This window comes from Chelonia mydas, chromosome 15 (genome assembly GCF_015237465.2).
Source record: "Chelonia mydas isolate rCheMyd1 chromosome 15, rCheMyd1.pri.v2, whole genome shotgun sequence".
Lineage (NCBI taxonomy): Eukaryota > Metazoa > Chordata > Testudines > Cheloniidae > Chelonia > Chelonia mydas.
The window spans coordinates 25,514,139-25,542,015 of record NC_057856.1 but is presented as its reverse complement, the minus strand read 5'-3'; the positions used below and the strand labels follow the sequence as shown (position 1 = coordinate 25,542,015).

At 49.0% G+C, this 27,877-nt stretch overlaps 1 protein-coding gene across 1 annotated transcript in view; it reads left to right on the top strand.

The window, feature by feature from the left end:
• The window catches only part of HIP1R (huntingtin interacting protein 1 related), a 59,849-nt gene that overhangs the window by 17,548 nt on the left and 14,424 nt on the right, over window positions 1-27,877 (top strand). The window contains exons 2-19 of the mRNA XM_037878745.2: window positions 9,671-9,734; window positions 10,484-10,626; window positions 12,463-12,519; window positions 13,369-13,449; window positions 13,697-13,773; window positions 15,445-15,506; window positions 17,240-17,380; window positions 19,439-19,496; window positions 19,608-19,683; window positions 20,651-20,809; window positions 21,644-21,702; window positions 21,785-21,857; window positions 22,375-22,558; window positions 23,013-23,101; window positions 23,627-23,743; window positions 24,657-24,758; window positions 26,159-26,353; window positions 27,313-27,460. Coding sequence (XP_037734673.1) covers window positions 9,671-9,734; window positions 10,484-10,626; window positions 12,463-12,519; window positions 13,369-13,449; window positions 13,697-13,773; window positions 15,445-15,506; window positions 17,240-17,380; window positions 19,439-19,496; window positions 19,608-19,683; window positions 20,651-20,809; window positions 21,644-21,702; window positions 21,785-21,857; window positions 22,375-22,558; window positions 23,013-23,101; window positions 23,627-23,743; window positions 24,657-24,758; window positions 26,159-26,353; window positions 27,313-27,460 — 1,885 coding nt within the window. The remainder of the gene's footprint in view (window positions 1-9,670; window positions 9,735-10,483; window positions 10,627-12,462; window positions 12,520-13,368; window positions 13,450-13,696; window positions 13,774-15,444; window positions 15,507-17,239; window positions 17,381-19,438; window positions 19,497-19,607; window positions 19,684-20,650; window positions 20,810-21,643; window positions 21,703-21,784; window positions 21,858-22,374; window positions 22,559-23,012; window positions 23,102-23,626; window positions 23,744-24,656; window positions 24,759-26,158; window positions 26,354-27,312; window positions 27,461-27,877) is intronic.

Genomic DNA, 27,877 nt, shown 5'->3' with positions numbered 1-27,877 from the left:
AAGACTGGGTAATGCACCACACTGTTTCAGAGGCATTGGTTAGGAAGAGAAGCCATTAGGTTGCTTGGTAACGGACACAACACCCCTACCCGGGGTAAGTTAGCCCTGAAGCCTGCACACTGTTTGATGCTATGAAAAGCAAAGCAACTGGCAGATGCCAGTACAGTGTCTCTGTGAGACAACTCACTGAAGGGGCCTTAAGGCAAGTAGTAGACCATAAAAAGTCTTGCTGGGAGGGCTGGTATCTTTAGCATCAGACAAGTCTGCATGTGTGTACGCATGTGTGTACACAAATTAAAATTGTAGAAGGAAGGCGCCGGTTGCTACTCAACTGGTTTTCAAAGAGCTGTCAAAGTATTAACCAGTTAATACCAGCAGCTGGTTCTTGCACTCAGCTACAGCCTAGCTGAAGGCCTAATCCTGAAGGGTGCTGAGCGCCCTTTACTACCCATTTAAACCAGCACCTCCTGACTGCCCTCAGTTCCATTTTTAAGTGCAAACATGGATGATGAAGTGCAGTTTCTCAAAGCTAATGCTGACAAAGACAGCAGTGATCTAAGTTAAAATGTGTTGCCATTAGTGCCTACAGATGTTGTGACGTTAATTGGCATTGGGCATTTATCTGGGTCTGTGTAGATCTCCCCATTTAAGTAGCTGAAACAGAAGCTGCTTATTTACATCATTTTTTTCTAGATGTGACCGTCCACTGGATTTTTGCTGTGCTCCAAAGGGAGTGGGGGATGGAACTGAAAAGTGTATTACAATCCCCAATGCACGACTCAGAAAGGCTTTTTAATAGCTCTGTAATTAACACCTGCAAGGCAGTCCCATTCTGCAGAAGAAAGATGCCTTTTCCCTGGTCAAGGAAAACAAACTCACCCTCTCCTCCATCATGGAGGAAATCTTAACTCCAACCTTTGCCTGACAGTGGAGTTTCAGCTGTAGAGTCCAGTAAGCATCAGATCCAAGCGAACAACTGGATGTGTATGAAACGGGTGCATTATATACGTGCTGATCGATAGGAAGCAAATCTTTTTTTTTTCTTTTAAATGCCAGTTGTCTAAGATGTGCAGCTGCATGATGGATGGCAGAAGCATGGGAGAAGCAGGGAATGAATTAAAAGGAGGACCACTTGCATGATGGGGCAAAGATGGCATTTCCTAAGCAGCCTCTCTCTCTCTCTCTCTCTCTGCCCAAATGTCTGGGCAGAGAATTATATCCTGGCCTCCAGCTTCAGGAGGAGTTTTGCAGAAGGCATGTGAAAGCCTCAGTTGTACATCCCTGCCAGAGAAAGCCACCAAAAAATAAAGTTCTCATTCACATGCTGACATTCCAGCTCTGATCACCAGGTTGACACTTTTCCAGAACCTCCTTGCTGCATACAACAGCCTGGCGCATCCCTAGCCTCTCATATATAGATCCTTCCATTATTCACAGCTCTTCCCTTTAAAAACAAGCTCTTGTTAATTTTGCTGGTCACTCATTGTGTGCATAGAAACTAGGTCACTGGAGAGAGAGTGAGATGAATTTGATACCTTCCCTTGCCCGGTGTGGAGGGAAGTGAGGTAGGTAGCTTGCTTGTGCTCTGTTTAACTCCTGCCATGCCATGCAGCTTTTCTCTGAGCAACAGTCCTGCACGGGGATGGATGGGACGGGTTGGTTCAAGCTGCTTTTCCAGCCCCATCAATGGTGATTCCATTGCTACAGAAGAGAGAGAGAGCTCTAAATCCAAGTTGATCTGTATCCATCCTTTTCTTCACCACCAACATCCCTGGGTAGTTATAACTAGCTTAGGAATTATTATGAGAGATTGTCAATATCCTGTCCTTATTCCCCCCCTCCCCATCTCCTAGCCCTGTCCTTGTGATCATCTGTCCTTGTAAACTGGTTGGGGTGGGGACTCCACCTTCACTAACTTTGCCGAGTGGCAGGTGTCTTTATGGAGCTCTATAAATATTTCATACCAGGATCATGACTAGAACAGAGTTTGGCCTCTGCGAGGATGGTACCAGACCATGGTACAAGACGGTTGTGGCTCCATCACATTACAGTAGCCCAATGTGGCTACCTTTTGTAGAGCAGCAGTTATTCTACTGCAGTAGCACCCAGGGTCTCCAGTGAGGATTGGGGCCCATTTTGCTAGGCACTTTACAAACTGGTCCCTGCCCCAAGGAGCTTGTGACCCAGACCCATGTTAAAATGGTTATCCCACTCTGGACTGGGTCATAGATAACCGATGAGCTACTGAAGAGATTCTCTACTAGTGTTTCTGTAAAGTCTCCCTGTTTCAGTACTGAATTCCTGTGCTTGCAATAAAGGCCAGTTCTTTTCCAGGCCTCTCTCTCCGGTGGAGATTCTAGCCCTGTTTGTCACTACAGAAGTGAGACTTGCGAGCTTGACAGAGCAGAATGTAATGAAGCCTCATTGCAGGCCGAAATGCCAATAATTGAATGAATCAAGGCGTTGGTCTCCCCAGATGTGCCAGACATTTAAGGGCCAATGAGTTTAGAAATGATTATAAATAGCATGTAACCTATTAAATGCTTATCATGAAGTTGTGATTTCCCCCCAGCATCCTATGAAATGTAACAGTCTCACTATGCTCAGGACTGAGATGTGTTGTGTAAAGCTTTCGCTCAGAGGCTCTGGGCGTACGGCCTAGGCGTAATGTATGCTGAAGCCGAGCTTTGTTCAGTGCATACTCTGAGCTTGCCCTGTTAAGTTTCCTTGCTGGCTGGCTCTGTGGTATTTGCACTGGCATCTGCTCATTAAACATACAGCCGTGTGTTTATGTTCTGGAGATGGGTGACTGCCTAGGCAGGGCATGTCATGCTCCAGTGAACTCTCTTCCTCAGCCTGTCACTTGGACAAAGAGCTGAGTTTAGTAGGTGCAGTAACTTCAACTCCAGAGGGGCCGTGGCTTCTGGAGCTGGGTCTGAGCCAGCCCCATTCCCTCCCCACCTTCACAGCCAGACACCTCCCCTTTTTGGGTGGGTTCCAATACAAATCTGGACCTATCTTTGCAGTTGAGGCCCTCTGTCTGCCTTCCTAAAACTGAGTGGGAAGATTAGCTATTAAATTAAATGTCCTTGGTGGCTTGAACAAACCAAGTTGAATCCTTAGCTGAAGTGCTTCCTTAGGAGTCCTGGACAGCTGGGTTTTAAGTGCCCCATTGCTAAGCTCTCTGTTTCTAAATCAGTTAATGAATGTCTGTGTCCGGGGCGTGCCTGTCTAAGGAGGAGCTGGGCAGCAGCCTTTAATGGTCCTGTTCTGAAGGAGGACATGGGAGAGAAGTGGGGAGTCAGTGGTCAAATGAGCTTGTTTACCCAACACATCTCACCTTTATATCAGTTGTGGGGGCAGGGGGGATGCGGCCTCCTCCTGACATGGAACAATCCTGTGACAATCCGGACACTTCCCTAGTGAGCTACTTAACTTGGAGACGGGCCCTGACCTGAATGCCCCTGGACTCCGGTAAAATTCAGATCTTTGTGGTTGACTCTCATTTCTCTATTGGGCTGAACCAAAACCTCAGATCCAGAAACCCCCGAAAGTTGGGGAAGTTCTGATCTGGATCCAAACACTGTGGCTCAGGCCTATCTGCTGAGCTGGCTCATTACTCTGGTCAATGTGGTGGAAGGATTGGGTTATACAATTGATATTTCCTTCCACATCAGACGTCCCAGTATGTCTGCCTGGGGCGTTTGACTCATACGTCCCTCCTGACTGCATTCTGGGCTCCCTCTGCTGCTCTTTGCTCTCACCTCTGGAGTCCTGCATGGCCCACTCCACTCCTGGGAGTAGCTGGACAACGCTACAGGCTCCACTGTCACCAGGACCCTGAGGAGTACCTGCCTGGTGTCCTCAGGCAGAGTCCAGGCCTTAGGCTGTTCAGTCTCGGCTGGGAGTAGAGAGGGAAAGGCCCTTCCCTGCCTCTTGGTTCTATAAGGTGGGCAGGTCTTGGAGCCTGGCCTTTCCTGCTGGAATTGAACCCCTTGTCTCCCTGCTCTGGTGTGGAGTATGCACACCCCACTGTGTTCTCCAAGAGAGATGGATGGGAAAACAAGTGGCTGGATGGATGGAGTGTAACCCAGGGCATGCAGAAGGGGTGCTGGGAAGGCATCTGCCGCCTGCTTGTCGAAGTAGTGTCTGCAGCCTTGAGGTGGTGGAGGATTCATCTGTGCCCCTCGATAACCAGAGAGCAATAACAATGTAGCCCTGTCCTGTAATGACAAATGGCCTCCACTGCCTTCAGATGGTCAGAAGATATGGCCGCTCCCCTTGCCCTAGTAGCCATTCCTTCCCTGCTTCAGGACACACTCACTGTAATTCACTCTGCTTAGGCCTGCCAGTCGGCAACTCCATGTTGGGCTGCCACATGCTGCACGTCTCCTGAGCGCTCCTGTCACTGTGCCCTCCGCTGAGTACTACTGTTTGCTGCTGGGCCTAATCCACAGGCCTCAGAGTCACCTCTGTGACCCACTAAGACAGCTGTGTTTATTGAGAACGCAGAAAGCAGGATGAAACGTTCACAGACCAGGCGTTCTTGGTGCTGCAGCCTACCCTGTGGTTTTGAGGACTTCAATAGCACAGATATAGGTGTGAGGTTTTTTGCAGGAGTGGGTGGGTGAAATTCTGTGGCCTGCGTTGTGCAGGAGGTCAGACTAGATGATCATAATGGTCCCTTCTGACCTAAATATCTATGAATCTATGAATCTATATCCTGACAGGAGACTGGAATGAGCTCTAGTCCATCTGGCTTCTTGCCCTTTTGCAAAAGCTTTCCCCCTCGTGCCCAGATACTGTGGTGATGGGTACAGCACAAGAACTTGAATAGAACAAAACAGCTGGGCAGGAGGCAAACTCAGTTTCACTGGCTGAACTCCAGGATGACGAGCAGAATCCATTCTGATCCCTTTTTGTGCTTTGGTCTGCCCCTAGACACTAAGATGATTGGTGTCTATTAAAAACTTACATGAGAGAGATTTCCTCTTTTCTAGAAAAGTAAACAGAGGTCCATCTTTTCACCTTCAGAAGGATACCTTTTTGGTGTGTGCTCTGTAAGCAGAGAGATTCTCACTGTCTTGTCTTATGGTATGTGTACTCTTAAAGTGCTGAAGCGGCACTGCGATGGGAGGGACATACCTATGTCCATGTCAATTTTCAGTGTAGAGCAGCCCTTCAGCTCACTGGTTGCATTGTATAGTGCGTGTTTGAAAGATCAGAGGCTGGGTTTCTCAGTCATTAGCAAAGAGCATTTTATAATCCAGAAAGAAAAGAAGTACTTGTGGCACCTTAGAGACTACTCTTAGTACTCCTTTTCTTTTTGCGAATACAGACTAACATGGCTGCTACTCTGAAACCTTTTATAATCCAGGTTTCACAGGCAGGATGGAGTAGTGCATAGTGATACCGGACAAAGCAAAGCACAACTGTTTTGGAATATGTACAAATGAGACGTCTAGGATGACCATAACATCCAGGGATTTTTTTTTAATTGTATATGGCAGTCTTACAGATTGTTGTACTATTAAACATGAAGAACAATTAACCATCAGTATATCATTCTGAGTAGCGATGTCTTCGTTCATTTATACAGTTCAGCTGCAGCACTGGTTCTTTGAATGTAAATGAATTGATGGCACAATAGACTTCTGTATGAAATGAGGTCAGGCATGTAGAAATTGAATGAGGACTCTGCATGGTGGGAGCTGTGGGACAATAATAACTTCAAACACCATATGTTTCCTTGAGACCTTCAAACATGCAGATCCAACCGTACGGGGTGCGGAATGTAACATCATAGACTTACAGGTAGAGCCAGCTTTGGAGATGAATTCTGTTCCCCCTGGGAGGAAATTGTGTGCCCTGTGAGGGACATACAAAGATTAGTATTAGCAAGCCTCTAAAAGCATCCAAACAGTCAACTTGAGTCTTCTCTTGGGTTCTACAGCCTTTTGGGGAAACTGGCCCATATTTGGGGTTTTTATCTAAGCTTGTTTAACCCACTAGTCAGGGTCTGTGTGTATACTTCTCCGCCCTCTGTGCCCCATCCACAGGGGATACAGGTCTGTTATAGCACTTGGCTTGAAGGTCTGTTTTTTAGCTCGAGCTGTAGACTCATGCTTTTAGCCCTGGAGTTCCCTGCTTCAGTTCCCAGGGTTGGCCAATATGGCACCCATCACATGACTGAGGTTCTTCTGGGATGTGAACTGTTGTGGGAATGCATGGGGTAAGTTTCCTCCATCCAGAGGGGGTGTGTGACCCATTGGTCTGGGTCAGTGTGTTACACATCTCCCTCTGTAGAGATGCGAAGGGTCTCATCTCTCTAGCTGAGCAGTAAGGTCACGTGCCACCTCTCAATGTATCACATTTGTCCTGTGGTTTTCTGGTTCTCCTTTCTGCATCATGGAATGGCCACTTTAGAGATCGAGTGTTTCTGTGTGTTGTAGCAGGGCTCCTCTCCTCTCTCAGTGCATTTTCCCAGCCCCCATTACAAGTAAGAGGAGGTGTGTGTGTTGGGGGCAAGGAGGTAGGGCTGTGTGTGTCGGGGGCAGGGAGGGTGTGTTTGTGTAGGCTTGGAGTGTGGTTTTAGGACTCCTAGAGCAGCCTTTCTCTTACAGCACTGATGTGAGAAACTTAAGGGTTGTCTTCACTGCAGAGTTAATTTGGACTTTTCCTTGGGTGTTACCCCCTAGCCCCGCTCCCGTTCACACATAACGCTCTCTTACCTGAGTCTGGTGGTCCTTTCGAACCAGACTAGCTCGCCTGCCTGGATTATAGGCTAACACTCAAATGCTGGTTACACTTGAGCTGGTAATCTGACAGCTCTGTGGTGAGGACACAGGCTAACCCATCTGAGAGCTGATATTCCTCCAGTGCCTTCCCGCAGTTCACCTCCCCACCCTGTGTGCCCAGAAAGATAGACACGTTCTCCCACAAGTCGCTGGGAAAGAATCACAGAGCTACCCATCTTACTGCAGTGCTAAGAACCATGAGCTCTGACCCCAGAAATCCTAGGGCCTTGCACAGTGAGCGCAGTGCCAGCGTGGACACAGTAATTTGAGTCTGGTTGGCAGCGTGGCCACTCACACCCAGGCTAGACTTGAGCACAGATCACCTGAGTGAACTCTGAGGGAAGACATGTCCTAAGGCTAGAAGCCAGTTAACAAGGACAGATCTTATCAGGTGTCTCTCCATGTCCTAGAAGTCATTGCCCCAGTTCACACAAACAAAAGTTCTTGTTGTCCGTTTCAGCACAGCCTAGAGACTGAATGGCCACAGAGGCTGCCCCCGTTCGGTCTCTCCAGGGCAGGAGAGAATCCAGTTGGTGGGATATTGTGGTGAAGCCTGTAGAGCTGCTCTTCCCGCACTTACATCTTGTCAGGCCCCAAATCTGCAGCACATTGAAATGTTTAATGTTGGGAGGCTGAGAAATAGGGTTTAGGACCAAACTAAATGGCTCAAGAAATGCTGTTCAGGGGGTGGGGTTGTGAGTGGGGCACTGGACTGAGCCTTGGCTTTGACTAGATTTCTCAAAGCTATGCTGAGTGTTTCAGGCTTTGCAGTGGATGGTGCATCTGATGCTTCTCCTGACAAGTATTTCACCTCTTCATCTTGTTAGCCAGATTCCCCATTCACATTCCTTCTTCCCCAGACACAAAATAACCTTTTGCCTTTGCAGGGCGAAGGGCTGGAGAATGCAGTGTGTGTTGAGATGCCGCTCTCTCATTTTGGGATCCTAGCTCAAGTTGTAGGTGTCTTGACGCTAGATCAATGCGCCTCCTTTCCTGAAAATCCATCCGTGGTGCAAAACCACAGCCTAGCGTTTGCTGTTGTGTTGAAGCTCTGAGGCAACAGGCAGAAACTCCCAGAGTAAACAGGAGGAAACTCTGATAAGAATCAAAGTTACAGGAATGTTTTCAATCTGGCCGTTTGATTGCTGCTCTACTTATGACTAGAAAGCTTGTTCTTTATGTGATCAGCCCCTTAGGATCATAATGCATTTAAACTGCAACTCTCCCCTGACAATGTAAAATTGGCATCTTAATATTCACCAGGCCTACTCCTGGTGAGTCTTCAGGATCCTGTCTGCGTACTGTGGATGGTATAACAAGTCTTTACCGCTGTTAGCCCTGCAAAGTTAATGTAGCATTGAGAGAGAGCAGGAGTCTGTTCTGGTATATGCACCATTGGGAGGATTGTTCACCAAGATCTAATTACAGGGTTGGGCGGTTACACCTATACAAATCCACTGAAGACAATGTGGTTACACAGATAAGGTTGAGGCTGGAATTCAGCCTGCTGACCCTTTTATTGGTCATGCAAGAGGGAAGAAAGCCCAGGTTGCATGCTCGGATCCGTGGATGAGTTGCAGGACTAGGAATTAGGGGGGAAAAATCTTTAGTTGTAGACTGAGTATATCTTGATTTGGAGTCACTGAGACCCAATGCAAATGGATGGCATTGTTTATAGGGTCAGTCTTCAGAGTAGAACTGTGTGATTTAGATTGGGGCATGTTGAAAGTGTTTAGACCCTAAAGGTGTAGTTTATCCACCTAATAAAGATTGCAGTCAGCATCACTCTCATAGCATTTTGCTGCTACTTTCATCATGTTGCCCTGTACTTTGAGTTCTTTGGAATGGGTGTGGCAGAGGCTAATCCCATATTTATTTGTGGCCTCTTTTCTAAATTTTAGGAGTTCAAACTACAAAAGGAGGTCTGACAAGAGATTGATTTAAGGAGACATAAAGGCAAATGCCATCAAAGCTGTGAAAAGAAGAGCTTTGTGTAGCTCGAAAGCTTGTCTCTTTCACCAACAGAAGGTGATCCAATAAAATATCACCTACTGTGTGAAAAGAAATAAACATTTCAAAGGCTTGTTATGGTTAGATAAACAGCTCTGAAATTGGCATTTTGCTGTTATGCGTGTTTGCTCTGTAGACACCTCTCTGAGTTATTGCTGAGAAAATGCAGTCTGTGTATTTACTATGATCATAGCAGCCATGGAGAATGTCAATTGCTCTCGTCAACTTGACTCCCAAATTCAAAAGCTAGAATCTCTCTGGTCGGTGATGTACAAGGCAAGACTCAAGATGGTTGTCAGATACAAAGACAAGGCTGTATTGCTAGCAGGTACAGAAGAAATCGTTTGATGTCCTGAGCAATTCTTGGCATCAAGTCATTGATAAAGGGAACACTGAGAACTTAGTGCTTGGATGTCAAGGCATGAGGCGTCTTGGGCTTCAGGTTTGAGAGACTAGCTTTTCAGACTGTAACCAAGGAACTCATTAAACGTGAGACCATACAGGAGTCTGAGCACTGGGTTGGGAGCCGGGAGCTGCTGAGTTCTAATCCTGGCTCTATCTCTTAACATGGCCTGGGCCTTCGGACAAGTCACTTGCCTGCTCTGACCTTCCATCTCTCCATCTGCACAGTGGGGTGAGGATACTCCTTGCCCAGAGATAGTCTAAGGCTGAATAGTTGGAATGCAGGCTGTATAAACTGAGAGCATTATCAAACACTCCATATGGCCAGGCAGTGCCTACTGAATGACAAGAAGGATCCAGAAACAGACCTGGTGCCTGAGTTTTTTATGGACTAACAATGTTTGGCAGTAAAGGATTGTGCTGATTCTGCCTCTGACATCTCTTCTTTTCTCCCCGCACAGGCTATGAGCATCAGCAAAGCCATCAATACACAAGAAGCGCCAGTGAAAGAGAAACATGCCCGCAGTATCCTTTTCCTTCGCAATGACGGTGACCCCTGCTTCTCAGAGCCCAGTACTGTGGCCAGGTTTCAAAAGGAGCTTTGTAATCTCATGGTCAGATTTCCCTACACATCATCACCCAATTCCCAATGAGATCTCATACTTCAGGGTGTCTTTCTTTTAATTGCCCCAGAGATCAGAAAGGAATTTGCCAATAGATAATGGGGTATTTTGGGGAGTGGGGCAGGTGGGGAGGAGATTGGCCTTCCTTTGAGTCATAGGTTGCAGCTGGGGGTAGGACACTGGACTTGACAGACCACTGGTTTGATGTGGGATGGCGTGTTGTATGTTCCAGTGTCTTTGCTGCGATCAGTAAATGTGCAGCACCGGGAGAAATATAACACAAAAAATAATTTTCAAACGCTCGCTGACGAAGAGCAGGAGCTGGGTACAAAGTGGGGTGAGGCAGTTCTGCTCTTTCCGTTGCTTGCAGGGACAATGGGCTGTACTTGGATGTCCCACTGCTGGCAACACAGTCCATTCCCAGGCCGTCGTTTTGGTGTGCCGTCACACCAGAGTCCAGCTTGAGGCCTTTTGTAAAAAGTAAATGTAACATAAATTGGTGATTAGTCACCCGAACCCTGGCTCTTTTGATGAGGCGAGAGTCGTAATGAGAAGCTGATTGCGATAAAGAAAACACAGATAATGAGCGTGTCTGATTGGAATGGCTGCCCTGAGTTTCTAGCTGTTCAGTTAGCCTTGACGTCTGAAAAGGAATTATCTTGGGAACTCACCATGAGAAAGGAGCATTTACTTTCTGGTCCTACGCTATTGGCCTCCCCCTGCCCAGCAGCTCCATCCTCAGCTGGAAGTTCTGCCATGTTGTGCACAAAGTCCTGAGAGATGGCCATCCCAATGTAAGTGGCTCCTTCCCTTCCGCTTAATAATCGTGTACTGTGCATTCATAGAGCGTGTCTCATCCGTAGCTTTCAAAGCCCGTCATAAAGGAGGCTCCCGCTTCCTGCTCCCCATCTGGCAGAGAGGGAAACTGAGGCACAGAAAGATGAAGTGACTTGCCTGAGGGCACGTGGCAAGTCAGTGGGAGATCCAGTAGTAGAACCCAGGACTCTTGGCTCCCAGTTGGTGGGGCTGTAGGTTAGACTCTGAGCTTGTAGGAGAGGGTGACCGCTACTCTCTGCTGCCTCTTGCTTGCTGATGGGAGGGAAATACTTCCCCAACTTCACCAGTCTGCCCTACTTCACCATCCTGGTGGAAAGATCCTGGAGAGGCATTTAAAAAGTCAGAGGGAAGAGAGGTATCGGAAATAGGAGAAAGTGTGTCTGGCTGGCCCAGCAACATTTTACCGTCTGGGCAGCAGGTGCAAGGTCTTCCGTGCTTAAGGAAGCCTTCGTGGGCTGCAGCATTTACTGGTGTGTTTCTGCTGCTGAACTCCCTTCATTTCCTCTGCTGTGTATTAACACGCTCCTCCAGTGAGGATCATTAATGTTCACCTCACATATATTCCAGAGCTCTCCTCCCTCGCTGTTCCATGCGCCGCTTCCTGGAGATCGGCGCCTGGCCCTCCAGCGAATACAAGGCTACAATTCACTGGCGAGGCCTGGCTGCGATCAGCTGTGCCGTCTGTGAATGCCGAGGGCCTTGCTGGGGTCTCCAGTACCACCCCTCTGTTTTTAACGTTTAATGCAAGGGGTTTGGGATGCAGCAGTGAGCTTGGGGAGGCTTCTTCCTGTCAGCTTGTAGGCTAACCACAGAGGCTGATACAGACGTTAGTGTTAGGCTGATTGTGTTGAGAGAGAGTCGAGCTTTGGGTTTTAAATACATAGATCACTAGCTCAGCACTTGGATACCAAGGTGAAAGGCACCTAGGAAAAGCCTTAGCTAGATAACAGTTCAGTGAAGCTTCCAAAAATGTTAATTTTCACTACATTCAATTTAGTAAATACTGAGTAAAGCAGTCACCCAACTTAATGATTATACATAGGCACTTGCCTAGTGCTTTTAACTTGTAGATTTCAAAGCACTTCTTGAAAGTGGGTGTCATTTTTCTTGCCTCATAGTTGGGAAAACTGAGTCACAGTGAGTTTGTGACTGGCCCAAAGTCACAGAAGCAGAAGGGGGACTAGCACCTGGTCTCCTGACTCCTAGTTCCCTACTCTAATTACTTAAGCTTGTGGTCAAATAAATTGGTTAGTCTCTAAGGTGCCACAAGTACTCCTTTTCTTTTTTCGAATACAGACTAACACAGCTGTTACTCTGAAACTCTAATGACTAGATCTGCTTCCCAAAATGCAGCATTGTGTTTAAAGTGCTCTGTTCTAAGACGTCCTTTAAGAATGTACACATCTCTTTCTTGAACAGCCCCATTGTTTTTAGACTGAAACTTCAGCTCAGTCTCCACCTTCTGTGGACAAATGGGATCCATTTCTGGTTTCTGCTAGAGGACCAGGAACCATTAGATCCATCCCTCCATTCAAAAATCTTGTTGCCACTTTGAACCAGTTAAAATTTCCCCTTGGAATTTCCTTGTGTTCCTTCCTTGCAATAGGCCAGTAAAGGGGGAACTGACAAATCCAGATCTGTACGGTGCAACAGACGGGGCTGAGAGGGGGTTGTAGACTGAAGCTTGGGTGGGGCAGTTCAGGTCAGGCTTGTCTTGATCCTGTTTTTTTCCCCCGCCCCCATACTCTTGAGCACACAGGCTGCATATCTGATCCCTCTGCATTTTCCCCCAGGTTCTTCAAGACTGTCAAAGATATCGGAGTAATATCCGAGAGACAGGAGACCTGTGGGTGAGTTGCAGCAATGGACTGTGCTGGCCACTGAAAGCCTTGCATTGAAACGGGGGTAGAGCTGTCAGGCCTTTGGTGAAGTGCGGGGGGTGAGGGTGTTTGTTAGTGAATGCTTTGTTTCTGAGTGGGGTGTTGAAGGTTTCTGTGTTATGATACGAAGGCTTCTGGGTGGTAGTTGGATACTATGGAAATCACTAACCATCACCTTAATGCCCAGCTCTAATCCCTAAGTAGCAAGGATCTGTTGAAGTGTGGCCATCTTGAGTGAATGGAGTGCAGGAGCTTTGTGTTACACAGCAACTCTAGGGGAGTTTAGGAGAGGAGGTGGGAGAGACTGTTGCATCTAACTGACACTGCAAAGCAGGGTAGGAGGGGATGGGAGAGGGTAGATAGGCAATTACATTTATAGCTTAAACTGGAATTTGTCCATATTCTTCTCGTGTTTGGATCATGAATAAAAGGAAAGTCTTTTCCACCTTCGTCAGGGGATTGGAAGTGATTTACCCTTTGGAACTGAGCCAGCGATTTCTTCTTCCTGATGGGACTAGCAATGTGGTTCTGTGTTTGTGAATGAGAGCTGTATTTAGAGGCGTGTGAGGTCCCACCCTACTATGCCCACAATTACATTTTTCTTCCTGGTCCTTTGGAGGCCAGATCCTCGGGTGGCAGAAATCAGTGGCACTCCTTTGACTTTAGTGGAGCTGTGCCTGTTTATACCAAGGGAAAGTCTGGGCCAGAGTTTGGAGACACTCCTCTCTTTGATGGCTGAGTCCTGTTCAGCTGGGTGGGAAGATGAATGTTTAGTGTCACCCAGAAGTTTTGTAACGTTTTCCTGATATTCCTTGGCAGGGGCACTTGCACGACAGATATGGGCAGCTTGTGAATATTTATACCAAACTTCTACTCACCAAGATATCCTTTCACCTAAAGGTAATTCCATCTCCCCCCCTACCCCCCCCCCCTCTGAAATTTTGACAGATTTTTGCTACAAGCTGTTGTTCTTTTTCTCTTATTTGTTGAATTCACACTGTTCTGAGAGCGGGTGTGAATATTAGATTAGAAAGAGCCATGATTCAGCAGGGATCTTAGCCTGAAATGTACCTATGTGTCTGGAGTGGAGGTGTGGGACCTGCCATAAAAAATGCTACTGAATTTATGAAGACTTTTCTTTTTGAAGCATCCTGACTTTCCCCCAGGCCTAGAAGTGACGGATGAGGTGCTAGAAAAGGCTGCTGGGACAGATGTGAATAACATGTAAGTTTCCTTTTAGGTATTTAAAACCTTCTACAAAGCATAATGACTCTCTTTTTCCTGAGCACCATTAATGTAAATGGTGCATCCTGCTAATGAAGTACCCCACATTAAAGTTCACGGTGCTCTGTGTGGGAGACAGAGGCCAGCTTATTTTATTAGATTAATATAGCCATAAAATGCATCATAAATCTGAGTGAGGCAAACAGCATCTTTGCACAGAAGCACCTTTGCGGAGTGCTGCGTGAGCTGTGGGTGAGACTGTTGTTCATCGTTTATAAGTGGCAAGATGGTGCTGAGTGTAAAGGTAAGTGCATGCTGATGATACTCCTCCTGCAGGGAACTTCAGCCTGTAACCACATCAGCCGACCCTTCCAGCCATGGGCCAAAGTGCAAATAAGCAAAGGCCTGATTTTCAGAGGACCTGAGTACCTGCAGCTCTCATTGGAGTCCTGGGTGTTCAACACCTCTGAAAAGCGGGCCCCAAAGTTCTGTCATCTTAAGCAGCGCATCAGGAAACAGTTAGATCTGTTAGATTCTTTCCAAAGGGAGGCGGTGGAAGCCCCTTTCCTTGTCTCTTAAGACTGGACAGAGCTGTGGAGAAGACCCTGTCAGGAACAAGCTGGGTTGGGAGGGTTTGCCTAGATGGCCCAATAGGGACATTCCATCTATCTACCTCTGACTTCTGTGATCCCGATACCAAAGTCCATCTGTTAAGGAGATGGCAGCCAGGACCCCGTGGTAAGAATGCCCAGATAGCTGCTTCCCAGAAGTCCCTAGGGGTCAATGGCTGACTTTCTCTTATTCTGTGTGCACCAGAATGCAACGAAAAATAGCCCAGTGGCTCCACTCCCAACCTCATCCCATTCTGTTTGGGAACCCTCAGGAAGTGACTTGCATACTGTAAGGAGGGAGCTGACCCTGTTGCACAGCAGGGGGTCTGACAGTCCAATCCACAAGCAGGATGGGGTAAGGGGGGAGAATCTGCTTTTCCCTCCGTGGACCTATTGGCCCTCTGCAGCATCTTGGGTCCTAATGGCAATGTCTAAAGGTGATAATAGAACAGGACTGTGCACCGATGCTGGGGGAAAGAGATGACAACGTTCTATGGTCCTGGCCCCAAACATGCACCTTCCTCTGCGTTACCACCGTGGTTGATAGCCTTTACTGTAGAGTGCTTTAGTACTTTTTGACGAAAGGGCACCCAGTGCCATAGTAATAACTGCTTCTCCAGGGATGAGGGAGGAAGAAAGTTTTGTGTGTTAGCACTGCAGGAATGCTTTCCATCCCAATGACAAAACTGCAGTACTAAACGTAAGACAGCACCCTACAGTCATGGCCCCCAAACACAGTGGGAACCCAATGCAAGTAGTATCGCTTTGCACTGTTACTGCAGTATTACCAAGGGTATATCTAGTACTGTAGTAATCCTCTCACTTGCTGAGTGGCAGTTAGGTTTGTATTTATGGCCTGCTTGCTACCCCTGCCACCGTGTGCCGATAGTAAAAATAAACGACTGGAGCTGTGGTCTGAACAGTGCAGCTGACAGTGTTGTGAAGGTGTCTTACAATACTGTGCTGTACAAGACTTCAGCATCTTTTTAAATAAGGGTTTCTGTGTTGATCCTGACCTTGCTCTTCGTGTAACATGATGGGGGGGATTTTGTTTTTTCAGCTTTCAGCTCACAGTCGAGATGTTTGATTACATGGACTGTGAACTCAGACTCACAGAGTCAGGTAAGCAATGTGAAGCCGTCCCCTACTGTTTGGGGTATTTTCTCCAGGCCCCAGGCTGATAGATGTTAGGTTCTCATCTCGGTCAGTAATCTAGTTAAAATCTAGTCTTTCCTCATCTAATAATGAGATGCACAGGTTTTTAAAGTAGTCTTTCAGCTTTGTTTGCTTATAACCACAGCTGTCTAAACAGGCCAATTTGGGGAAGATATTTAACAATCTGACTGCTTGTAGCAAACCCATATTGGCTCTGAACGATCACAAACCATGTGTGGTAGTGCTGGGAAAGGATGTATTTTTATTGCTCATTGATACAGAGATGTTAATTACATGCATTACACAAGGCTTTTATTCCCATAAACCGGAGACTGCATCAGTAATGTATTCTTTATAAATATTCATTTCCCTTTCTGAAATGTCCTCTTTGAAAGCTGAAGGACTCGGCCTGTGGAAACAGCGAGGCCGCTTTTAGTTACTTGCCTAGTCTCATTCTGAAAGAATTTTTGATGATTTAAAATTTTTGTTTTTTATTTTTTTAACCAGCCAGGAACGTGCAGCTGGAGAGGGGGCAGGAAACGTAATATATTCTAATGGTCTTCACTTCCCGAGTGACTAAAAACACTTGATTCTCTTACTGTCTCCTCCAAGATGGCTGGGGGCGGAATTAAAACTGCCATTTTATAGTCACAAATACTTGAATCTGAACACAGAGGAGGTGGAAGTTGAATATTCTGTAAAAGAAATGAATAATTTTCTGACCATTGATGACATGGAGTTACAAAATCGACAATAATGGCAATCCAGTTTCATGGTCAGGGCGTTAGACAATTCCAGCATGGAGCAGGAGGGAATCTTATACCCCCTTTGTCTTCATCGCCCTTCACAATTGCTTACCTGCCCCCTCTTCCTTTTGTGGCATCAAATATTGGCTGCTGCTTGAGGCGAGATATCTGAGCAGGTGGATCAGTGTGTGACAGAACAGGTGTCTTACATTGAGAATAAAAGCTAGGGAAGTTCCGCCCATCTCGGTCTCAGTCTCTTTAACCTCAAGTGCTCAGTGCCAGCCAGCCCCTGGAGAGAACCCAGGTAGTTCATAAGTGACTCTGACTAGCAGGAAGAACTCTGAAAGTTCTGATCACAAGGAGGGCGGCTGCTTTGCCCCACTGGTGTAGTTGAGCTGCACTGGCCTTGCATGTGAACCAAGAGTTCATTCCACTTGTGGTAGGTAGAGACATGGACTTCGTAGTTAATTATAAAGCTTTGTAATCCCGGTAGCACGCTCCACTCCACCCAATGGAAGTTGAGTAAACAAAGACAGTAGGGCTCCAGCTGCAGGCTCAGTCAGGGTTCCCGTATGCTGCTTCCCCAGAAAGACACCAAGTGTGTACCTATCTGATCCAAGATCTCGCTAGCCACCCCAGCTGCACTGAACTGGCTTTTAACTTGTCTCTCTGTAACCTGACACTAGGTAAAGACTTCATTTGTGCAGGTCTCGCCCTCTGGTCCCGATTCTGCCCGGTAGCAGTAGATAGACGCAGGCAGGAGTTGTCTGTGATCGGCCCAGGATTAGAAGCCAGATCTCCTGCGTCCCAGGAGGCCGTTCTTCCTCTCTTGGGAGCAGCCTGTCAGTGAGACCCTTCCATCCTGCCTGAACATGCCCCCGGGCAGCCTGTATTTAACTGCACCTCTTACCAGATGAAACCCTTGCAGAGTGCTAACCCCGCTTCCTCCTGCAGTTCTCAGACAGCTCAACACCGCCATGGCTGTGTCTCAGATGTCGTCTGTTCAGTGCAGGCTGGCTCCTCTCATCCAGGTGATCCAGGACTGCAGCCACCTCTATCACTACACCGTCCAGTTAATGTTCAAGCTCCACGCATGTGAGTCACCCCCCCGTGCATGATTTCCTGAAGCTCTGCCCCTCTGGCCTCTGAACTCACGGTCGCGTCTGCCACTTGCAGCCACCACTGCACCTGTGGCAGTTCAGCTTCCTGGGTGCCAGGTTAAAGCCATTAACAGGTGCCAACCTGCAACAGCTTCCTGTTTATACCACTGAGCTGGCTTTATCTGCGGCACTGAAATGTCTTCAGTAGCTTGGCACCCTTCACCTCACGACAGTGATAAACACTTTCAGGCCCCTGCTCCCTCCTCCGCCCCAGGCTTTCTGACTGTGCCGGACACTGTGTGGCTTAATATCTAATTCAGTGCACTACCCACGGGACAGGGGAGCCATGCGGCTGTGCAAGCAGGGGACATGGGTAACTGGGTGCAGTTCTGTGGAGGTCAGACTAGGTGAGCTAATGGTCCCTTCTGCCCTTGGAATCTATGAATCTGTTCTTTCAATATCCAGTTGTTTCAGGGCCTGTCCATTGTGAGACCAGACCCAGGCTGGCCGACAGCCAAGGTGTTAGCAGGGCTCTCGCATGAATTTTCTGGCTGGTGGGGACAGGCACTCTCTTTTCTGTGCTGTAGACTTAACCCTGCAGGGTATCTATTGCATGGTGTTAGAATATGATTCTGGAAATAAAAAATCCCGGTGCACCATAGTCAGGAAACAGCTGGAACACTTCTAGCAATGACTGCATTTAAAAATGGTGCTAGGTTGGAGCGGACTCCGGTCCGTGAATGCAGCTGGTTGTCACTGAGTGTTGGTAGGTGATTGCTAATATACAATTCCTTACATGAGCCATTAATCTATCCTTTTATCTCTGTGTCTGGGTGCCAGCTACACTATTAAACCCCAAGTGTTGGCTTAAGATAACTAATGTGAGCCATGTGCATGGTGCCCCATGGTGCATTTTGCAAACATCTCCCTTCATGATGGTCTCTCACCTGAGGCCATTCGCTTGATTTCAGGGGCCAAGCTTCACTTTCCTCTTGCTGGAAGAGTTAAAGCAGGGATCTGCATGTGACGGTTCTGAGCTGAGCAGTAATTCCTGTGCCTGGGTTTCTGATGCCTTTTAAAGGCCCTTCCCCCACTGTAAAGATACACTTTAATCCCAGAGCACCTTCCCCTGCAATCAGCTTTCAGTTTTCATATCCCTGCAGCTCAGTAACACTATCAGGCTTGTCTGTGTGTACGGAAGGTTTATAAAGTATGCGCTCTGATTGTGGACTATAGTCCACTTGTTTCCATTGCTGACTTTTTGACTAGTTCCCTTGTTTGCAGTACATGCTTTGTTACTGGTTCCCCAGGGAGCCGCGAGGAAGGGTTTGATTTCACCTGGAGGTTGGGAACCTGAGTACTCCACATTCCCAGGAAATGTGAGAGGGTCAAAGCCCCGTCTCCTTTCAGCATTATGCTTCCCACTTGGATTAAAAGATCAAATCGAGCTTGGCTGAAACACAAATGGCCGTCTCCCACCCTGCATTCCCAATTTCCAGGCCAAGCTTTTATGGACAAACTTAATGAAATGTACATTTCTTGAACACTTTGGACTCTGAGAGTAACTTCCCCCTGAATAGCGCAAAATGATTCACAAGCACTCGCTAGCTAAGCCTTCCAGTGCCCCATGAGACGTAAAAGAGATATAGCAGCAGCTGCAGCCACAGCTGGGGTAGAACACAGTAGAATTCCAGTGTCACTTTCATCTGACAGGCAATAGGTTGGATTCCCATTGGGGCACTAGTAACTAAACTGCATCTCCAAACGTGAAAACTTCTGGGGACTGGCTTTAGCACCTTGAGCCTACCTGGATTTTTTTTAAAAGTAGTTTGTGGTCAGATCACATTTTAGTACATTTTCTCCGGAGTGTTCAGAGGTCTCTTTCTCACCCAGTATTTCATGGGCAGTTTCTTCCAGCTAGCTGGATCAGGTGTATGGAAAGATCCTTTCCCAGCTGAAGCACTGAGTGGTACTGTGCTCTGTGCACTGCCTTAGCACCTGCTGTGTTGATCAGGCTGGGCTGGTAATTCCTTTATCTCCTCGACTGTTCTAGGTCTGCCGGCTGATACACTGCAAGGTCACCGAGACCGGTTCCATGAGCAGTTCCGCAGGTAACGAAGGGCGCTCTAGTGCGGGGTAGTGACTCGCAGCTGTTCCGAATGCTCCATTCACCAAGGCTCCCACTACTCCCATTTTAATGATTTCCGTTTTCTTCTCTCTAGCCTCAAAAACTTCTTTAAAAGGGCTTCAGACATGTTGTACTTCAAGCGGCTCATCCAGATCCCCAGGCTGCCAGAGGTACCATCCACTTTCCTTACTGCGTGCTGATGTCTTTAGCCACAGAACCAGAAACATACACTACACTTTACAGAATACCCTGCCCCAAAGGCCTTGCAGTCTATTAAGTGCGTGCGGTGCATGGAAAGCAGAGTGCTGTAGTGAGGTCTCTGAAACAAGAAGGTGTGCCGGCAACCCAAGCCAGGCGCTTCAGGGTAGAAAATGGGTAACCCTGTTGATCTCAGTTGCCATGGGGCAACTCATGGCTCTCCAGGTGTCCAAATGCACCTCAGAGTCCAAGAGCAAGGGAATTCAGAGCTAGAGGTGCCTCGCTTGAGCTTTAATTCTCCCTGTAACGACTGCCTATCGCAAGGTGCCCACAGCAATGCAGGGAGTGTGTCCTGCAGTCTCTTTATTTCAATGGTCTGAAGTCTTCAGCTTCAGCAATGAATTTTCTTGATTGTTGCGATGGCCAGCTGGCTCCATGTTCAGAGAGAGGGAACGTTGGCTGATCCGATGCCGGAACGATGCCAGACATTGAAAGTGTGTCTTGTTCCCATCAACTTTCAAAGGAAGGCAGCAGTGCCTGTTGCACCGTGGACGATCAGCGGTGGGGGGAGGTTGGTTGTCCATGTCAGGGGTTCCCTCCTTTTTTCACTCTGCAGGCCACTCTGTCAGGGAGAGCAAAACGCTCGTTGGATCTGCCCCTGCTGCCTGGCTCTCAAAGTGTTCAATTCCAGAGATCGCCAGGAATGGCTCTGTGGGTGCCAGTGGCCCAGGGGCCATAGTGTGAGAACCACTGGACTATCTTGTTCTCTCCCATACCCTGAGGTGCAGAAGGCCTAACAGAACATAATCATGGTGGTACCCAGTACCCTTCTGATCTAGCAATGTGCTCACCCCCCCTGGGGCTGTACTCTGGGTGCACTGTTCAGTTCATTTAACCACAACCAGGTGAAACATGTCTGATTTTCTGTTGTCTTGACAGAGCCCCCCTAACTTCTTGCGGGCGTCTGCCCTGGCAGAGCATGTGAAACCGGTGGTTGTCATCCCCGAGGAGGCCCCTGAAGACGAAGAACCAGAAAACTTAATTGAGATCAGTACGGCTCCTCCAGTGGACAGTACAGCTCCTCCAGGGGAACAGCAGGTGAGAGCTCAGAGATTCTTCTCAGGAGTGTGTTGGAAAGGCAAGAAAACCAAAGTCTCTCTAGGGTGCTAACGGTCTGTGTTACTCTCCGTTCCAAGGCACTGAAAACTAGGAGTGCTGCTTAAAAATGGAATTGGAGCGAGCCACATGCTCTTCTTTGCACTATGTACAGAAACTTCTGCAGCATTTCTGGCAATCCATGTAGCTGTGCTGAAGGACAAGATGTTTGGTCTTGGCCTTGTTAGTCTCCCTGGACAACCACCTTGGTCGGGACACTTCCTCTCCTTCCACATGGTTGCCTCTTCCTTGTTTTGAACAGCTGGTTACAGCTGAGGCCAGGCATCATTCTGTATAATATGGCTGGGTTGGGTGTGAGGATTCGGGAAGGGCAGGGAAGTTGATGGCAGCATGGGACGCAGACCCAGTGATTTAGGAAGCTCCTTGCCTTCTAATTTGGAAGGACACTGATGTTTAACAATGTTTTCAAGGACCATGGTGGTAGAAAGGGGCTATTTTTTTCACATCATTGCAATCTGAGTGGCTGGCAGGAGGCTGAGAGCCTTGGTTTGTCATGGAGGCTGTTGGGGTGGATGAGCCCCAGTTGGGAGTAAGTGGCATGAATAGTGCTCTCTCCTGTAGCCAAGGTATTGAGCTTCTTGCAACTGTTGTCTCTGGCTTTACTGACAGCTTGTGTGCAAAACAGATTAACCTGGCCGCCTTCCCAGACTTTCTGTGACTGGTTTCCAGGCAATCGAGGCCCAATCAGACTTAGGCCAACCCTGTCAGACACTTTGAAGGGCTGAGCCTAACTCGGGTGCCATTTTTCTTTTGCAGAACATGTCGGATATATTTGAACAGACTTTCGGCCCCCCCAATGGCGTTCGGGATGACAGGTGAGGGGGACCGCGGTCAGCTGACGTTAGGAGGGTGCTGCTGCTTTCGGGGCTAGTAATGAGGCTCATTGTTTATTCCCAGGGATCTCCAAATCGAAAACCTAAAGAAAGAAGTGGACTTGCTTCGAGCTGAGCTAGAGAAAATTAAACTGGAGGTAAAGCCTGGCACTGCGGTGAGCTGGGGTGGAGGAGGAAGAGGATGGTGTGGCTTGTATCACATGATAGCTCAGAGCCTGACTTGCCCAAAGTCTCTCAGAGATGGGAACAGAACCCAGTTCCTGTCCTCTGCCACTGCACTGTGTCCTCTCATGTTAGAACTTTCCGGATTACCACAGCTGGGTGACAGGCCTGAAATCCATTCGCTGAATGTGTCACCAGTTGGGCGGCTCAGTGTACTGGGGAGAGGACAATTTTGCAGTTAGAAAAATATATTCCTCTCCAGTTGGATCTAGTGGCCATTCCCAGAGATCCCGTGTCAGATTGGGTGTGTTAGCATATTCGCTGAGGATTTCACAGGCCAATGTAGACTCTGGGGAATCCAGAGCAGGCCATTGTCAGAGTCTTTGTCAAAGCCACCCCTAGCACTCAGGAGTGCCTGGCCCCCAGCCCTGTGCTCACTCCGTGCCAGGCTCGCTGAGTCGGGTGGGTAACTGCAGTTGGCTGTGTCTGTAGGCTCAGCGGTACATCACGCAGCTCAAGGCCCAGATCAACAGCCTGGAGGCTGAGCTGGAGGAGCAACGGAAACAAAAGCAGAAAGCTTTGGTGGATAATGAACAACTCCGGGATGAGGTGGAGCGACTGCAGAGGGCACAGCTGGAGAGCAGCCGGACGCAGGGGCTTTATGTTGAAGCTGAAAGTAGGTGACATCTTCAGGGACTTGAGGGAGAGAAGGAGAGCATGAGCCGAGGGGCCTAGAACTAAAATAAACCTTTGGTGCCCATGGGCGGCTGAATTCAGGGCTGCGGTGTTGGGTCTGTCCCTTGTGGAGAGGATGTTCCATGTAGCCATTCACTGTTTCGTCAGGAACAGCTCCAAACCCTGCAGTATCGCTTTTGGGAGCTGCAGTGTGTTTGACCAGATATTTGTAAGGGAAATGCCGTTAGCTGCTTATGTAAAAGTGGTGGGAACAAACTGGATCAAACTGCTTAAGAGGATGCCCCTGTGTTTAGCAACTAGTCTCTGCTGTTCTTTTCTCCTGTGTTTTCCTTGTGTGTGAGCAGCTGTGGGTTAGAGAAGGCTGGTTAGTACTGAATCGCTGGGGTGGAGTTCTTGGGTGTAACTGACACTGGGAATGTTCTTGCCTCTGCCAGAGAAAGCCAGCGCCACGGAAATGCGCTATGCCAAGCTGAAAGAGAAACACAGCGAGCTCATCAACACGCATGCAGAGCTGCTGCGAAAGGTGAGGGCTGGTTAGTGTGGCTACAGGCTGGCTGGGGCTTTAGTGGAGCCAGAGGGTGTCACAGAAATCAGCTTGTATATTTTTCTCTCCCTGTTCCACTCCCCTGCTGCCGCTGCCTGTCTAACCCTGGCCTCTTTTCTATCCGTCCCTGCAGTCTCGGCACTGTTAATTCAAGAGTCCCTTCCTGCCATCTGCAGCCTTTCTATGTCTCTCCATGACCCCCTTTATCTTTGCCTGGGCCTGTCAATTTCTTTCTTTCTGCTACCCGCAGTATTTTGGGATATGTACTTTGTATGCAAAGTGCTGTCCAAAATACAGCTCCTGCCAGGGCTCATTGGCCTGACTAAAGAGGCGAAGGATCAAATGAGGAATTTGGAAATTGGCATTTGAATCGACTGGATTGAATGAGCCATGAAACGCTTTCAACCCTAGCAGTGGTGCTTGGATGTTCCGCATCCCCACCCCTCACACACACGCCCCCCGATATACTGAAACAACTCTCCAGTCCTCCTCTCTTGTGCTCAGAATGCAGATACTGCCAAGCAACTGACAGTCACCCAGCAGAGCCAGGAAGAAGTGGCTCTTGTCAAAGAGCAGCTGGCTTTTCAGATGGAGCAGGTGAAGCGGGAGTCGGAGATGAAGGTATGTCTGCTGCTGCCCAAAGCTCTGCCTTGCTTTTGACCAAAATAGCCTCGAGGGCTGGTCTTGTTCCTGCAGGAATGCGTGTGCACGTGTTTGTACCTGAAAAAATGGTGCATAGAGCCGTGTTGCTCCTGCACATGCAGGTGTCTTCCCTGGTTTGGCAGCCACAAAATAAGAGGCTGCTTTGAGATCGAGTGATCATCTCTGGCCTGATTTCTCTGAGGTGCTGAGCACCTGCAGCACCAAGGCAGCCTTCCCTGAACATTGAGGTCAGTGGAAGCTGGGAGCGCTCAGCATCTCTGAAAAATCAGCCCTTGCCTTGGCGTTTGTGTTTTCCAGCACAGCTGCCTGAACGAATGGGACTGAAATGCTCCAAGCAGAGAGCAGTCCCCCGACTAGCCCATTGCGTGTGTGATCGAGACACGGTCTAGTACTCTTCCTTGTGTCCAGTACATAGCCTGCCCTCTGCCTTCAAGGGCAATTAGTGATTCAAACCCTTCCTAACAACCAGATTGTCGCTGCCCAGATTCCTCGGCAGTCAGGTGGTTTATAGGCACATTTCACCCACATCTCCTTCAGATTCATTGTCCGTCTGTCCATGAAATCTCCAGGGTGGGTCGACATTTTCAGACGTGACTAAAGATTATGGGAGCCTGGTATTCAGAATGTGCCGAGCACCCGCCTGCTGAAAATTGGGCCCTTTAAGGTGTCTCAAATAAAATCCCTAGTCACTTGTGGAAAATGTAAGCTCCTGTTTCTTTAAGCAGTTAGGCTGCCCTGCCCTGCCTTGCCTGTGGCCCCCTGGGTTGCAGAGCTGTAGAAAGCCTTTGTATAAATGGGCACAGAAGTAAAACTGGAGAGCTATCCTGATGCCTTCTCTGATTCCCATCTGTCTGTCTGTCTGCAAATGTAGCTTGAAGACCAGACCTTGCAGATGGAGCAGCTGAAGAGAGAACTGGAAGCCAAGAAAGAAGAGCTGACCCAGATTCAGAGTGCACTCAGCAATTCCAAGCAGGTACATGGCCCAGATGGTAGGAACGCACCCATGAAGGGGATTGCTTTTTCGAGGTGCTAAGCAGTGGGCCAGGGCTGCTTAGCAGCTCTGGAAATTGGACTCCAGGCAGAATCCTGCCTGTAAGAGAGTTCCCGGTGATGCATTTCAACTGTGGGGGACTTTCTGGCATCCGTGTGACTCGCTGGAAAAGGAAATGAAGGATGCCCTGCCCCTGTGTGTTTGTGTAGATGGCCACACAATATGTTGGCAGACTTCCTGCTCTTTCTTAGGCAGCATTTCAGACCCACAGGGCGCCAGGCAACTGCTCCCACTAAGATCCTGAAGATCTCCTCTCCCACTCCCCACGCTCATTAAAACCAGGTTCTCTGAGTGCGCGAGCCACCAGGTGGCAACCTGAATATAATGCAGAGGCTGTGCAGGCTGTAGATGGACCTCAGCTTGGAGAACTGGAGTTATAAGGAACATGGGATAAACGCCGAGAGCGTCACCCTGGTGCCAACCCCTCTATTGCGAATACAAGGGCTGGAGTGGCACAAAGGGGCCCTAAAAGGTCCCTCTCTCTCCAGGGGCACAGGTCCTGTGTAAGACAGCCGTACAGCTGCCTCGTGAGCCCCCCTTTGCAAGTCTCAGCAGAGGGGGCGGGGTTGGGGTACAGCAAGCAGCACTGCAGAGATTCCGGGCAGAGCTGTGGCTCATGAGGCAGCCCTGGGAGTCTGCTGTAACTTAGACAGACCGCCCGGGACCACCCCAAGCTACCGCGGAGGCCAGTCCAGCCCTGGAGCAGGAGGTCACAGAGGCGGCTTAAAGCCACTGTAGGCCCACTCGCCCAGGGCTGGGAGTCCTGTGCTGCGCCTCTGAGACAAGCAGCACAGAATCTCACCCCAGATGCTGCATGGGGATGGGCTGTCTCAGGGGATTCATCATGGGCTGTAAATCTTTCATGTCTAGGGCACTGACTCCAGTGGCTGTGGCTGGCTGTCCAGCGGCTTGTGTGTAAATGAATTCGGTGGGTCCCAGGCCCGTTCCCACTTGGTGCATGTCCTCTTCGCAGAAGCCACCACTGGACTAGGTGCTAACTAGTTGAGAGGCCAAGGCCATGGTGATCTCATGCCACTCCCTGTGCTGGTCTCTCCAGGAGAACAGTGTGAGGGAAGCTTGCCCTGCTGCTGGATAACGGGAGGGGTCTCTGTGTCTGGGGCTGTCCCTCATCACTTTCTAAGAGCACTGAATTCCTTCCCAGATCTTTAGAAAGCCAAGAATCCCCCATGGCTGGCTGTCATTGGCTGTCATGGGGGTTAGTTGGTACCTGGTGCATAGTGGAGCAGGCAGAGATTTATGCTGAGGGCTTGGATTGTGTGAGAGCAGTTTTGAGACCCTGGATCTTCCTGCTTTGTTTTCAGGCTGGCTCCGAGCTCCACTCCCAAGTGGAAGCCCTGCATGCTGAGAAGGACTCGCTGAGAAAGTCGGTGAGCGAGAAGGAGTGTGAGCTGCTGTCCGTAAAGGGCCTGATTCAGGAGAAGGAGCTGCTGTTGAACCAGGAGGCAGAGAGGAGTGCTAAAGAAATCAGGGAGCTGCAGGGGAAACTCATGGAAAAGGTACTGGGGAGAAATGTTTAGGATCTCAAGGCAGAAGCCCCTTTCCCGAGCATCCCTCAGAACCTGCTGGGGCCCCGAGTGATGCGCAGGCAGAGAAAAGAGCCAGGCAGGAGGCTTAGCCAATGTGGAATGAATTTACCTAATGCCAAAGAAACCACCTTTGTGGCCAGACTGCGAAGGTCACGTGGCTGGCACGGTGAACCCCTTACAACCTGAATGGTCACTCGCAGTGACTCAGCTTCTCTCATGGGCAGATCTCCAGGTGATTTGGAGCCAGGAATAAACCAAGCCCCTCCACATCTCTGCCCTTCTGGGAGGGAGTATTGCCCAGTGGTCAGAGCAGTGAGCTGAGAATCTCTTCTTGACTCTGCCATTAATTTGGGCTTTGTACGATCTTGCAGCGAAACGCCTCCTCAGCATCCCCAAGATTCACTCTGGCCTCGTGCCGGATAACCCCCTGGCTTGCCGAAGCCCGTTTCTCATTCCCTCTCCTGGACTGGAGTGTAGTGTGGCTGCGTGGTGAAGGCTGGCCTTGTGGGTGAGGCACAGGAGTGGGAGAGAAGAGGGCTCCAGCCTGAGCCGAATGTCTGCGCTGCAATTAAACAGCCCCGTAGCCTGAACCCTGTGAGCCCGAGTCAGCTGGCACGGGCCAGCCACGGGTTTTTAATTGCAGTGTAGACATACCCTAGATTCTCTTTTGGCTCTGCTAGAGACTCCCTATGTGGCTTTGGGCAAGTCACTTTACCTCTTCTCAGTTTCCCCATCTGTGAAATGGAGGTAATACTTCCCACCAGCCTCTGGAGCAATGTCTGTAGAGCCCACTGAGACCCTGGGAGGAAGGGCACTGCTGAGGGGAAATGATTATTGCAGAGGTGGAGAAAGCAGTTCCTGCAACTGCAGGCTGGGAGGGACTCTGAGACCCTACAGCATGTGTAATGTCTTTTGTTTACAACCTACAGAAAAACCAGGAGCAGAGCCTCCAGCAGAAGCTTCTGGATGACCAGTTCGGTATGCTCCAGGGGATGGTGAAGGAGGCAGAGAACATCATCCAAGATGCCATTGCCAAGCTGGACGACCCCTTGCACGTCCAATGCACCAGCTCTCCAGGTAGGGAGCTGTTCGGCTGATGGCCGTTGGCAGCCAGGGAGACCCGAGCTTTGCAGATGAGAGCTGGCTCTGTGCCTTCTCCCTGGCAGGTGGGTGACACTGCCCCATAAGCCTCCCCAACACCGTCTTCTTGGCTAAATATTGAGCCTGAGGGGTTCTGGGCTCCTTGGCTTTCCCTGAGGTGAATTATCTGCGACACAGAATTTTCCTCCTTTCGTGAGTCAGACCCTAATCCTGCTTGAACCACCCTTTGGCTTAGTCAACTGGACACCTGATGCTGGAGTGCGAGGAGAGGGAAGATCCCCTCAGGGAGGGATAGGTAATGCTGATCCCACCCTCCGCCCCCATCTGGCCAGCCAAGCCTCGGCAGAATGTTTGTTAGCTCCACTTTCCGTGCTAATGTCTGTGCCCTTCTGG